Source organism: Nerophis ophidion, linkage group LG12 (genome assembly GCF_033978795.1).
Source record: "Nerophis ophidion isolate RoL-2023_Sa linkage group LG12, RoL_Noph_v1.0, whole genome shotgun sequence".
NCBI classification, from domain to species: domain Eukaryota; kingdom Metazoa; phylum Chordata; class Actinopteri; order Syngnathiformes; family Syngnathidae; genus Nerophis; species Nerophis ophidion.
Genome location: NC_084622.1, coordinates 64,738,485 through 64,754,109, shown reverse-complemented (window position 1 = coordinate 64,754,109; position 15,625 = coordinate 64,738,485). Strand labels below are relative to the sequence as shown.

Below are 15,625 nucleotides of genomic sequence, written 5' to 3'. Positions count from 1 at the left end.
CCCCTCCTCCCTGTGGGACTAGGCTGGGTGTGTTATGGAGATTTTTGGCATCCCGGGACTTATTTTGACGTATTTTTGGTTTCATTGAGGTTAGATAATTTGACTTGTTTTGGAAAGTCTTGACAAGCCAAATTTTCTTGTTCTTTTGGCAGAAAATTTGGCTTAAATCAAGTAAAATAGCCCTCATCTTTGTATTTTTTTTTCTTGTTTTTGAACACTGACTTTTTGCAGTGCACTTACACTGCCGAGGTGAGGGGTCAACACGTCTCTGTGTGGAAGAATGTTTTTCCAATTAAAAGCAATGCTCAAAACAGCATTTGAAACTACAAATTGCCTTTCAAGCACCGTGCAGACACACTTTCTGGCATTTGATGAAAACAAATCCAAAAGTGACACTGCCATGTAGAATTCAGCTCCTTGTTTGTATTTGTCACCGAAACTGTCACATCTGGTTAGTCGGGTGTTGCGAGCACAACAAACAAACAAGGTTTTGGTTTTTTTGACCCCAGCTATCTCAGGCGGCCTTCTAGATGTCATCCAAAATAGCTCTAACAAAAGAAAATCAATTCCTGAACGGTTGAGGAAGATGAGATTGGATATGTGACTTGTGTGAGTGCTAAGAAGCCAAACTGCTTTGTAGGCTTGTCACTTTGCAACTTTAAGAGTGATTTTAAATGGCTACACAGCAAAAACTGAAATCTAAGTAAGATTAACTATCTCAAATAAGGCTGATATTTGCTTATTTTCTGTCTGATAAGATCATTCTTCTCACGAAGCAGATTTTAGGTTGTTTTACTTGTTTTAAAGGTTTTGGTCCAAAATGATCTCAGTAAGATATTACAGCTTGTAGCTGAGATTTAATGACCTACAGTGGGGCAAAAAAGTATTTAGTCAGCCAGCGATTGTGCAAGTTCTCCCACTTAAAATGATGACAGAGGTCTGTCATTTTCATCATAGATACACTTCAACTGTGAGAGACAGAATGTGAAAAAGAAATCCAGGAATTCACATTGTAGGAATTTTAAAGAATTTATTTGTAAATTATGGTGGAAAATAAGTATTTGGTCAACCATTCAAAGCTCTCACTGATGGAAGGAGGTTTTGGCTCCAAATCTCAGGATACATGGCCCCATTCATTCTTTCCTTAACACGGATCAATCATCCTGTCCCCTTAGCAGAAAAACAGCCCCAAAGCATGATGTTTCCACCCCCATGCTTCACAGTAGGTGTGGTGTTCTTGGGATGCAACTCAGTATTCTTTTTCCTCCAAACACAACAAGTTGAGTTTATACCAAAATGGATACATGGATGATACAGCAGAGGATTGGGAGAATGTCATGTGGTCAGATGAAACCAAAATAGAACTTGTTGGTATAAACTCAACTCGATGATGATCCGTGATCCGGATCATGTTTTGTTTAGTTATGTTCTGTTAGTTTTGGACTCCCTGAGTTCCCGTTTTGTGCACTTTTGGTGTTTGTTTTGGTTTCCATGGGTACTAATTGGTTTCCCCTGCCTCTGATTAGTGCTCTGCACGTTCACCTGCTGTTGAGTACTAATCAGAGAGCTATTTATTCACGTTGCTCGCTACAGTCGGTGTGGCTTCATTGTTTTGATATAGTTCCTGATTCTTGCTCCTGTGTTTCCTTAGCTTCCCGTGCAATCGGCACGTTTGTTCTGTCTTTTTGGTACGTTTATGATTTATGGGAAATAATTTCCTACCTCACACTGTCGTCCGGAGCGGTCCGTTCTGCATTCCGGGAGAACAAACCCTGACCGACTTAACGCCACTTGTGACAATAAATTAAGATAGGATTTTCATAACCATCCATCCATCATCTTCCGCTTATCCGAGGTCGGGTCGCGGGGGCAGCAGCCTAAGCAGGGAAGCCCAGACTTCCCTCTCCCCAGCCACTTCTTCTAGCTCTTCCGAGGCGTTCCCAGGCCAACCGGGAGACATAGTCTTCCATTTTCATAACCGCAACATGTAAGTGTACATTTTCAGAATGCGATTGTTCTATTTTTAAACAAAGAAAACAATCTGAAGTTGTCTTTATTTTTAGGTAATCACGCCACTTTGGAACAGATGAACTAACATGAATTAGACACTCCTGGACTAGAAGGTTTACTGCGTTCATTTATTTCTGCTGTGCTGTGGAATAAAGGCATTCAGGTGCTGAGAGCGATGCACAGAGTGAACCCTCCTGCGCCCCGTTTAGAAGCAGCAGACACAGAAAACAAACGTACGGACATGGCAATTTATCCATGTCGGCAAAAGTATCAAATTCATTTTCATTTATTGTTCGATTAATTGCCCTTAGTGGGAAAACAGATTTTTTAGAGCTGCAATAATGATAATAAATGGCTATTTTCATTAGGTGAGGTAATTATTCTGTGACTGGACACGATGACCTTGAATAGATGCATTAGTCATATGAGGTCTTTAAAAAGAGACAAAAAAACAACAACTTAAGTACCACTTTTCTGCCCTTCAACAACAACCTTGAGATAAGTGATAGAATGGAATACAAAGTACTTTATTGATCCCTGGTGGAAATTCAGCACCGCAGTTCGCTCACAATAAATACTTTGTATTTATATTATTCACATGTAAAATATACCTGTCTATTAGACCAGTGGTCCCCAACCACCGGGCCGCAGAAGAATTTTTTTATTAAAAAAAAAAAAAAAAATCAACATAAAAAACACAATATCACTTACAATTCGTGCAAAAACCACAAAAACCTCCTGCGGAACAAATTATTAAGCGGTCTGCGGATACAAAAAGGTTGGGGACCACTGTATTAGACAACATTATTCACATGTGAATAGTATAAATACAGTCTATTATACATTTAAGTACAGTCAAAAAGGAACATCACTGCAAAAAGTCAAGTGTTCGAAAACAAGGGAAAAAAATACAAAAATGAGGGGTATTTTACTAGAACTAAGCAAAAGTATCTGCCAATAGAACAAGAAAGTTTGGCTTGTCAATATTTTCCAAAACAAGTCAAATCAGCTAACCTCAATGAACCCCAAAATACCCCAAAATAAGTATATTCTTACTAACAACGAGTGCATTTTTCTTAACAGAAAAAAAACAAATAAACTTTGAAAAATGTTTTTAAATGCTATTGCCATTATCTTGACATAATGATTTGCGTTCGGCATTACATTTCTTGAAACCAGCAAACTTATACTAAAAAGCTAGTTTATTTTTGTTAATGGAAAAGCAACAAGGCAACAACTTGTTACTCTCGGGGTCTCCTAGCCGCTTAGGTGTATCGTATTATCTAAAAAGGCCTTTTCCCATCCATAACATGACATCATCGTGCCAAGTGCGTGCTCTTTCAGTCAATTAGTGCGCATATATATATATATATATTTATATATATATATGTATATATATACACACACATTCCTAGAGTGCAATATGTATGTGTGGGAAAAATCACAAGACTACTTCATCTCTACAGAACTGTTTCATGAGATGACTGAGGGACGAGTTGAGTTGATACCAAAATGGATACATGGATGATACAGCAGAGGATTGGGAGAATGTCATGTGGTCAGATGAAACCAGAACATAACTTTTTGGTATCAACTCAACTCGTCGTGTTTGGAGGAAGAAGAATACTGAGTTGCATCCCAAGAACACCATACCTACTGTGAAGCATGGGGGTGGAAACATCATGCTTTGGGGCTGTTTTTCTGCTAAGGGGACAGGACGATTGATCCGTGTTAAGGAAAGAATGAATGGGGCCATGTATCGTGAGATTTGGAGCCAAAACCTCCTTTGAATGGTTGACCAAATACTTATTTTTCACCATAATTTACAAATAAATTATTTAAAATTCCTACAATGTGAATTCCTGGATTTTTTCTGTCTCTCCCAGTTGAAGTGTACCTATGATGAAAATGACAGACCTCTGTCATCATTTGAAGTGGGAGAACTTGCACAATCGCTGGCTGACTAAATACTTTTTGGCACCACTGTATATATAAATAAATAAATAAATAATAGTGTATATTTACAGCCGGCCCGTGGCCAATTTTCTTTTTTACTGTAATTTTGAAGAATTTATCTGAATGTGCATGAACTATTTCTGTTCAAAATTGTTTGAAATGTGAAATGTTTAAATACTGTACTGTGCCAACTGTACTACTATAAGAGTACATCTTTTTTATTGCTTCCGTGAAAATAACACAGCAAAGTCCATTTGGCTGTCATCTGTTTTAATTACGAGACACCCCCATCCCCCACCCATTTTCTACCGCTTATTCCCTTTCGGGGTCGCGGGGGGCGCTGGCGCCTATCTCAGCTACAATCGGGTGGAAGGCAGGGTACACCCTGGACAAGTCGCCACCTCATCGCAGGGCCAACACAGATAGACAGACAACATTCACACACTAGGGCCAATTTAGTGTTGCCAATCAACCTATCCCCAGGTGCATGTCTTTGGAGGTGGGAGGAAGCCGGAGTACCCGGAGGGAACCCACGCATTCACGGGGAGAACATGCAAACTCCACACAGAAAGATCCCGAGCCTGGATTTGAACCCAGGACTGCAGGAACTTCGTATTGTGAGGCAGACGCACTAACCCCTCTGCCACCGTGAAGCCCAATTATTACGAGACACATTTGTGTCAAAGTCATAATTGTTTTATTTCATGCTTGAAATAAGAAATGGATACTTTGAAAAAGCAGTTCTATACTTGTGAGTGTTGATGACACAGCTTTGCAACAGTTGATATTCTAGTTTCCAGCATGTTTTACTCAATATAGGTCATCAAATCTCAGCAACAAGCTGTAATATCTTACTGAGATCATTTAGGACCAAAACCCTTAAAACAAGTGAAACAGTAACATAAAATCTGCTTAGTGAGAAGAATTATCTTATCAGACAGAAAATAAGCAAATATCAGCCTTATTTGAGATATTTAATCTTACTTAGATTTCAGTTTTTGCAGAGTATGCTTTAAAGCAGGGGTGTCAAACTCAAATACAGAGTGGGCCATAATTTAAAACTGAACAAAGCTGTGGGCCGAGGTTGAACAAATTAACCTTTTTTATCGGGACCCAAACAAGTTTTGCGTTGAACATTGAACAAGCAAGGCTTGTATAACTATAGTGAGAAGCAAAATCGAGTTTCTAATCATAAATAAAAATCAAAGGCACTTGAATGCCTCTTTTCTTTTTGGAGCCTTTTGAGGTAAATATCAAAATTAACTTTTTCCAGGGATAATAATTATTGAAAATAAAACAAAGAATGAATCAAACATTCAAGCCCTGAGAAAGTACATGAATTCAACTTTAATTATTGCTCCGTTTGCTACACTGATTAGCTTTAACACTGAATATGGAACAAGCAACGCTTATATAACTTAATAGTGCAAAATCAACTTTCAAAAAACAATTGAAAAAACATCAATGGTATGTGAAATACAATTTAAATAAAAAAAGTGTAATGCCTCTTTTCTATTTGCAGCCTTCTGAGGTAAATATCAACATTTACTTTTTCCATAGGCTGATAAATTTGAAAATAAAATAATGAGGTGGGCGGGGTTCGGTGGTAGCGGGGGTGTATATTGTAGCATCCCGAAAGAGTTAGCGCTGCAAGGGGTTCTGGGTAGTTATTCTGTTTGTTGTGGTTACGGTGCGGATGTTCTCCCGAAATGTGTTTGTCATTCTTGTTTGGTGTGGGTTCACAGTGTGGCGCATATTTGTAACGGTGTTAAAGGGGAACATTATCACCAGACCTATGCAAGCGTCAATATATACCTTGATGGTGCAGAAAAAAGACCATATATTTTTTTAACCGATTTCCGAACTCTAAATGGGTGAATTTTGTATTGTTTCATTTGTCAATAAGTCTCTCAGTTGCTTTCCAGCAATTGTCTTTTTCTCTTTCGTTCTGGCTCGAGCTCTGGCTCCTGCACCAACCCCGTCTCTCCTCCTGGCTGCTGCTTATAACAGAGCGACAGGTGATTAGGTAACAAGGCCCAGGTGGACCGTCTACGCACCTGTCGCTGATTTCGAGGCCGGTCCTGGCAACACACTGCTTCGCTGCAGGCCCGCAGGCCACGCCCCCTCCACAGTTAGCTTCAGAATAACAATGTTATTACAAAGAATAAGACACGTATTATACTCTAAAAATGTTAGCCTTACTTAAAAATGCACGCGTTTGTGTTCAGGGTTAAAAAAATATTTTACGGCTCTTACGGAGATACATTTTTAAATATTTGGCTTCTTGACTCTCTCAGCCAAAAAGGTTCCTGACCCCTGCTCTACAGAGTTCTCTAATCCATACGTCACTATGAACTAAAATGGGCTTGCAATGCTCAGAATCGGTGGACTATAAAGGCGCATTTCCCATCTGGTGGGCACAGTGGCTTCTGATGCTCCATTCAATGTTCCAATCATTTCACAAGTGCTGGCTGGAGGAGGCTGACGTGAAGGGCTCTTCGGAGCTTATTGAGAGGGACGGACGGGATTTCATTTCTGTCGCTATCTGGTAACAACTGCTTTGTTGATGTGTTTATGCATCCATTTTTTGGGAGTGTGTAAGCAGAGGCTCAAATAGGCGGCAGATTAATTCATTAGTGTGGAGAGCCTTCAAACTTTTGAAGAGCGACCAAACAAAAATTGTGCCTGCCAATGCTAAGTGCACAATAGAAAAAGCCCTTTAAACCACGAGGGCTCACCTGAAGGTTGCACTCTCACGGAGGTTAGTGGTGGGACAAGTTCTTCCTGCAGTGTATACAACAATCCACACTTAAGAGGAGGTGGTGAGTGGTGAGAACCGCAGCAGAATCAGTTCAAAGGGCAGAGCCTCAATACGCTATTGATTCACTAGGAATTGCAAACGCTCTGTGGCATTGGGCTGAAAGGGTGACGCTGTTTATTTATATAGCCCCAAATCACAAATGCACTATGACTACAACATCCTCAGAAGAACCCACAAAAGGGCAAGGAAAACTCACACCCAGTGGGCAGGGAGAATTCACATCCAGTGGGACGCCAGTGACAATGCTGACTATGAGAAACCTTGGAGAGGACCTCAGATGTGGGCAACACCCCCCCCCCCCTCTAGGGGACCGAAAGCAATGGATGTCGAGCGGGTTTGATTGATTGATTGATACTTTTATTAGTAGATTGCACAGTTCAGTACATATTCCGTACAATTGACCACTAAATGGTAACACCCCAATAAGTTTTTCAACTTGGTCCACGTTAATCAATTCATGGTCTAACATGGGTCTAACATGATACTGTGAAAGTTCAGTTCAAAGCGGGTCCAAGACAGCAGCGAGAGTCCCGTCCACAGGAAAGCCTCCATGTGGACAAACATATGCCATGTTTGTTATGACACATACCGGCAAAACGCCGACAAAGCAAAATGAGTACGTTCAGAAATAATAATGGATGTTCTTCTTTGGCTTGTGTTCTTTTATGTCAAGTGTTTTGTTTTATTGCAGGACCCATACTGCTTGTTGAGAAGAGCATGTGTCATCAATCAATCAATCAATCAATGTTTACTTATATAGCCCTAAATCACTAGTGTCTCAAAGGGGCTGCACAAACCACCACGACATCCTCGGTAGGCCCACATAAGGGCAAGGAAAACTCACACCCAGTGGGACGTCGGTGACAATAATGACTATGAGAACCTTGGAGAGGAGGAAAGCAATGGATGTCGAGCGGGTCTAACATGATACTGTGAAAGTTCAATCCACAATGGATCCAACACAGTCGCGAGAGTCCAGTCCAAAGCGGATCCAACACAGCAGCGAGAGTCCCGTTCACAGCGGAGCCAGCAGGAAACCATCCCAAGCGTAGGCGGACCAGCAGCGCAGAGATGTCCCCAGCCGATACACAGGCGAGCAGTACATGGCCACCGGATCGGACCGGACCCCCTCCACAAGGGAGAATGGGACATAGAAGAAAAAGAAAAGAAACGGCAGATCAACTGGTCTAAAAAGGGAGTCTATTTAAAGGCTAGAGTATACAAATGAGTTTTGTGTACGTGCCTTTTTTTTAGTTTGTTGGCATTTTCCTGTGTTTGATGATTTAGTTCAGGTCTCGCGCTCTTATTTTGGTTTCTCTTCCTGTTTTGTCATGTTCTGTGGTCCGGATTCTGTTTAGTTATGTTCTGTGTTTGACTCCGTTAGTTCCTGTTTCTGCGCACCCTGGTTTGTTTTAGTTTCCATGACAACCATTAGTTTCACCTGCCTCATTTGTTTGAACTCACGCACCTGTTGTTTATCATGTCACTATTATTTAAAGGGGAACATTATCACAATTTCAAAAGGGTTAAAACCAATAAAAATCAGTTACCAGTGGCTTATTTTATTTTTTGAAGTTTTTTTTCAAAATTGTACTTGTCCCGGAATATCCCTAAAAAAACCTTTAAAGTGCCTGATTCTTGCTATCTGCGAAGACACTGTCCATTTTCCTGTGACGTCATATAGCGATGCCAATACAAACAACGTGGCGGTTACCACAGCAAGATATAGCGACATTAGCTCGGATTCAGACTCTGATTTCGGCGGCATAAGCGATTCAACAGATTATGCATGTATTGAAAAGGATGGTTGGAGTATAGAGGCTTGCTAATCGATGCTTCATGCTGCCTGCGCTAACTAAATACAGAGTCTCGGAAAACTGGCGTGCACAAGCGATCCCTCAGAAAGCTGGCGTGCACATCACTTGTGCACGCCAGCTTTCCGAGACTCTTATTTTGTTAGCGCAGGCAGCATGAAGCAGGGCTTTTATTGTGAAGATAGGAAATGTGCAGTCGGCCTTTAGAGTTTTGACGGAAGGGACGGCGCGAAAGTCTGTTGAAATAAAAAGTGTTTCTCGCCTTCCTCTCTGTCATTTTTTCATAATAATGAACTGGCAGCAGCCAGCGTCATCTCACAAGACCCTCGGGTGCCGTGAATGTCAATCAAGCAAGCTACGGAATTTGCCGCCAATGTTTTTCTTGTAAAGTGTATGGAAGCTGGATGAATTAGATGCCAAAAAGCAACCACTTTCATGTGGTATTGTACAGAAAGGACAACTTTTTTTCTCCTCCATTTGAAAATGTGGGCGTTATCATCATTACTGTCTGATTCCAATCAATGCAAGTCATCAGAATCAGGTAATACACCAACTTATATTCTTGTCTTTGTGAAAGAAAGACATCTATATGTGTTACACATGCTTGTATTATCATTAAACACATTTAACTTGTTTACAAAAATGTCTCTTTCATAAATAAATAAATATAAATGATATATATAAATGAGGTAGATCCCCTCGAGTTGGTCAATTGAAAAGTAGCTTGCCTGCAGAAAAAATGTGGGCACCCCTGGTTTAATGCATCCAGCAGGGCATCACCACAAAATTAGGCATAATAATGTGTTATTTCCACGACTATCGGTTGATATCGGTAATTAAGAGCTGGACAATATAGGAATATCAGATATCGACAAAAAAGCCGTTATCGGGCATCTCTATTAGTAATCAACAGCCTATTGAAGCCAGCCTCACGGAGATTTGACTGCTGCGTCACACTGTTTGTTCTTTTCACGCCTCACCATAAGTATAGTCTTGTTTTAAGTTTCCATTTAGTCTTTTTGTGCGCTCCTAACTGCAATTGTGTTCTGTTTTACGTGCACATCCCTGCAAGTGTTTGTGTAGAGTTTGACTACTAGTGTAATTAAGTATTGTTTTACATGCGCATCCCATTTGCATCTTGAAACTTTCAGCCCCGCAAGCGTGACAGATTTCTCGAGCCAAGAAGTGACTTCGCAACAGGGATACACAGTTGAAGAATTTGAGAGAAAAGTGCTCGATTGATTGGAAGCGTTGAAGGACTCGCTGGAGGAGTTGATTGTCTGGGGACCGCAGAATCATGCTTTCTTTAATGAGACCGTTTGGCCAAGTGCCGAGCCGGGACGCCGTCGACGAAGGTGGAAGTCAGCTTCATCCCACTGTCACAGCGCGCAGCTCACTCAACCTCCTCTGGTGCGGGAGGCCTGAAGGGCTGCACCCTTCCTCTCCAAAGGGGGTTGAATACGAGAACCCCATTGACCACTTTGCCTCTCTGTTCAAGACTTGAGCTATCAGCCAGTGTAGCCCAAGCTCTGAAGAACAGGATGACACCACGCCACCAGTCATACTTGCCAACCTTGAGACCTCCGAATTCGGGAGATATGGGGCGTGGTTGAGGTGCGGCAGCATACCCCTACCCCATACTTGCCAACCCTCCCGGATTTTCCGGGAGACTCCCGAAATTCAGCGCCTCTCCCGAAAACCTCCCAGGACCAATTTTCTCCCGAAAATCTCCCGAAATTCAGACGGAGCTGGAGCCCACGCCCCCTCCAGCTCAATGCAGACCTGAGTGACATCTTGACAGCCTGTTTTCACGTCCGCTTTCCCACAACAGCATGTCTGCCCAATGAGGTTATAACTGTAGAATGATCGAGGGAGAGTTCTTGGTTTCTTATGTGGGTTTATTGTTAGGCACTTTCATTAACGTCCTCCCAGCGCGGTAACAACACAAAACAACAGCAGTCTGTTTTCGTCTACCGTAAAGCAGTTTGTCTGCCGTAAACAGCAATGTTGACACACTCTTAAACAGGAAAATACTGCCATCTACTGTACATGCATATGGTTGGAAAAACAAAGATGCACAATTCAACCCTTAACTCAACAATGAGTAGATGAGAGTTATGTGTGTGTTAATGTGTAAATAAATGATCACTGAAATTCAAGTATTTCTTATACATATATATATACATATATATATATATATATGAAATACTTGATTTGGTGAATCTAGCTGTAAATATACTCCTCCCCTCTTAACCACGCCCCCAACCACGCACCACAAGGATCGCAAAAGAACCGCTAAAGGACTGCAAAGGAACCACAAACCATCTGAATGTAATGTATTGTATTTCTACTGAAAGGGACAACAAATCACCCTCAAAACTGCAATAAGGACTTCATGTTGCATCCTTGGACCTAGCGTGTCAGACAGAGCCCTGCTTTCCACTCTCGGTGACTAATTACTTTTTGATAGTCCCACAACACTTATAATTCGGGGCGCCCTATGGTCCAGAAAATATGGTAAGTTAGCAAAAAAGCAAAAAAAAAAAAAGGCACACATTAGGGGTGGGCGATATCGCAAATTTGGGTATCGATACCGATCCGATATCGGCCAGTATCGCCGATACCGATACTGTAAGTGTCGTCATCTGATGGGGGGGGGGGGGGTGGGGGGGGGGGGGATTCGGGGTATCGATACTTTTGAAAAACAAATTTGTACTTTTGCCTTTATGAATTGATTATGATAATAATACAACACAGGACAACGATTTAATCAAAAAATCAAATATTTATTACAAAAGTAATATCAATAGCAATAAAGTAATGCAAATAAGGTGCAAACAACTACTGAACCTGACTTGTGGCCTCAAAACACACAAACACTTAAGGTAAATAACAAAACTGTAGTTATTGAACAAAGTTGTAAACATGAACACAAAACAAAAGAACTGAGAAATTCAAATAAAAAAGTAATAATATCAATAACAATAAAGTAAGTAGTGCAAATAAGGTGAAAACAAATACTGAACTTTGCTAATCGCCTCACAACACACAAGAACTTAAGTAAAAAAGAAAGCACTAGTTATTAAACAGTTGGAAAAATGAACACAAAACAAAAGAACTGAGAAATTCTTATGGTTCTTTTAGTGCAATAAAATACTTTACAGTTTACAACCAAAACATTAAGTCGCACTGGAAACGCACGCGTGTGTGTGTGTGTGTGTGTGTGTGTGTGTGTGTGTGTCCGAGTGAACCTCGGAGCGAATTATACAGATGTGTGTGCACCAACGTGCCAAGCGTCATGTTAATTGTATTCATTTTATTTTATTTTGGGTTGAAGATGAATTTTTAGAGTGTTTTTAAATCTCGTTCGCGACCCATCACTCGGGAGGTGGGTGGAGTGGTGAGGAGCGCTCACATTTTTTTAAAATGGGAGTGATTCGCTTAATTTGGTGAAGTATCGATACCATCACGCCAGTATCGATACGATACCGATACTCACCAAGTATCGATTCTATCGATATTTGGTATTGACACGCCCAGCCCTAGCACACATGCTAGAGTGTTGAGACATGACTTCCTATGCAGCAAGTCAAGTAGAAAGCTTCACCTCCGCAACAAGTTTTCTCCCTACTTTATTGCCTGCAGGGACCTAAATAAAGCATTCCTACATTGAGACACGGTTTGCACACAAAAGCATTTTTATCTTGATCTAAAAGATCGTAAATCGAAAAGTTTTGGCCAGACTGTGTATGTTTAGTCTTAAAGCTTCTCCTTCCCACTAACCACACAACCAGAGCACTCATCAAAGTAAAACTTACCTGGAGTTCCCGTACCACCCTCTTAATCAGGTAGTTGCCCAGCTCCACTCCTTGTAAACCAGCCTGTGTGGAGGAGATGGAGTAGAAGACGGCTGCGTTTATCTTATTCACATCCTCCTCCAGTTCAAGGGATGAAAACTCCCGAACAATACTCTAAGAAAGAGAGCAACAGTTTCAAACATAGACACATTTTAGTGATTCACAAGGGAAATTGCTCCACACAGTAGCTCAGTTACAAATGATGGAAAAGATGGAAATAGACTAAAAGCAATATAAAATATAACATCTATAAAAAATATTTACATAATATACAAACCCCGTTTCCATATGAGTTGAGAAATTATGTTTGATGTAAATATAAACGGAATACAATGATTTGCAAATCCTTTTCAACCCATATTCAGTTGAATATGCTACAAAGACAACATATTTGATATTCAAACTCATAAAATTTATTTAGTTTTTGCAAATAATAATTAACTTAGAATTTCATGGCTGCAACACGCGCCAAAGTAGTTGGGAAAGGGCATGTTCACCACTGTGTTACATCACCTTCTCTTTTAACAACACTCAATAAATGTTTGGGAACTGAGGAAACACTTTTTCTGCAGGCGAGCTACTTTTCAATCGACCAACTCGAGGGGATCTACCTCATTTATATATATCATTTATATTTATTTATTTATGAAAGAGACATTTTTGTAAACAAGTTAAATGTGTTTAATGATAATACAAGCATGTGTAACACATATAGATGTCTTTCTTTCACAAAGACAAGAATATAAGTTGGTGTATTACCTGATTCTGATGACTTGCATTGATTGGAATCAGACAGTAATGATGATAACGCCCACATTTTCAAATGGAGGAGAAAAAAAGTTGTCCTTTCTGTACAATACCACATGAAAGTGGTTGGTTTTTGGCATCTAATTCATCCAGCTTCCATACACTTTACAAGAAAAACATTGGCGGCAAATTCCGTAGCTTGTTTGATTGACATTCACGGCACCCGAGGGTCTTGTGAGATGACGCTGGCTGCTGCCAGTTCATTATTATGAAAAAATGACAGAGAGGAAGGCGAGAAACACTTTTTATTTCAACAGACTTTCGCGCCGTCCCTTCCGTCAAAACTCTAAAGGCCGACTGCACATTTCCTATCTTCACAATAAAAGCCCTGCTTCATGCTGCCTGCGCTAACAAAATAAGAGTCTCGGAAAGCTGGCGTGCACAAGTGATGTGCACGCCAGCTTTCTGAGGGATCGCTTGTGCACGCCAGTTTTCCGAGACTCTGTATTTAGTTAGCGCAGGCAGCATGAAGCAGGGCTTTTATTGTGAAGATAGGAAATGTGCAGTCGGCCTTTAGAGTTTTGACGGAAGGTACGGCGCGAGAGTCTGTTGAAATAAAAAGTGTGTTTCTCGCCTTCCTCTCGGTCATATTTTCATAATAATGATCTTGCAGCAGCCAGCGTCATCTCACAAGACCCTCCGGTACCGTGAATGTCATTTAAGTGACGTCTTGGTGAAGATTGATGATCACTCATTTTTAGGTCTATTTTTTTTAAAAGCCTGGCTGGAGATCGACTGACACACCCCCCGCGGTCGACTGGTAGCTCGCGATCGACATAATGGGCACCCCTGCTCTACGCCATATGGTTCCATTTTAATTTGTAAACGTTTTAAAATCTTTTTTTTAATAAATCCAAATTGGGTGATCAGTTGGTGTAACGTTCGTTTTTTTGTGACATCACATCATGTTGAACACACTTCCCATCTGTTTCAACACATGACTGTGACGTGGTAAATGGGTTATACTGGTGTGGCGCTTTTCTACCGTTTTTTTAAGGAACTCAAAGCGCTTAGACACTATTTCCACATTCACACTGATGGTATATCAATCACTTTGTGCAAAGACAGCACAGCCTTTATGCTCCATGTAAATGTGTATTGTTTTCATGTTGGCATTTAAGCTAAGCAGCAGATTAACGCTAGTCGGTACATACGTTTATCAAAGTACAACAATCAATCACGTTTTTTTTTATCATTTTAATTTAGTACTGTAATACTAACCGGGTTTTACAGCGGTTATCAATGTTGCAGTTTGTGTGCATGTAGTACAAAAAGCCCCTTTCTGCTGAAACTGTTGTCAAAGAATGAGCGCTTTTATAACCTGTAACAGCGCATGCATATGGAGAATATCAACACTGGAAAACTTACCGACTTCATTTTCATTTATCGTTCTGTCCATTGACTTATCGAACATCGACCCAAGCCTAGTTAAGGGTCACTCATTTTTCATTTTCAAGCAGTAACTCATGAGAAACCAAATATTCCATCCCAAAATTATATTCAGATCTTCTGTCTCCTAAATGTCCAGTATTATGTATTTTACAAGGTACTGCTTTCATATTTCCTGTATTTTATATTATTACTTTGAACTGTTTTATAAATACATTTTTTATCCTGTAAAGCATCTTTGAGTACTCTGAAAAGCGCTATACCAAATAAAATGTATTATTATTATTATTAGCATTAGGGCTGCGAATCTTTGGGTGTCCCACAATTCGATTCAATATCGATTCTTGGGGTCGCGATTCGATAATATATCGATTTTTTTAGATTCAACGTGATTCTCGATTCAAAAACTATATTTTTCCGATTCAAAAGGATTCTGTATTCATTCAATACATAGATTTCAGCAGGATCTACCCCAGTCTGCTGACATGCTAGCAGAGTAGTAGATTTTTGTAAAAAGCTTTTATAATTGTAAAGTACAATGTTTTATCAACTGATTGCAATAATGTAAATTTGTTTTAACTATTAAACGAACCTAAAATACGACTTATTTTATCTTTGTGAAAACATTGGACACAGTGTGTTGTCCAGCTTATGAGATGCCATGCAAGTGTAAGCCACTGTGACACTATTGTTCTTTTTTATTATTTTTATAAATGCATAATGATAATGTCAATGAGGGATTTTTAATCACTGCTATGCTGAAATTATAACTACTATTGATACTGTTGTTGATAGTATGCACTACTTTTGGTTTGTTCTGTGTGGTGTTTGTGTCTCCTCTCAATTGCTCTGTTTGTTGCTGGGTCAGGTTCGGTTTTGGAATTGAATTGCATTGTTATGGTATTGCTGTGTATTGTTTTGTTGGATTGATTAAAAATAACTCAATAAATAAATAAAAAATAAAAAAACAA

At 40.1% G+C, this 15,625-nt stretch overlaps 1 protein-coding gene across 1 annotated transcript in view; it reads right to left on the bottom strand.

Annotated features, from left to right (window-relative positions):
* Positions 1-15,625, bottom strand: part of mlycd (malonyl-CoA decarboxylase) — a 38,749-nt gene that overhangs the window by 11,830 nt on the left and 11,294 nt on the right. The window contains exon 4 of the mRNA XM_061917990.1: positions 12,420-12,572. Coding sequence (XP_061773974.1) covers positions 12,420-12,572 — 153 coding nt within the window. The remainder of the gene's footprint in view (positions 1-12,419; positions 12,573-15,625) is intronic.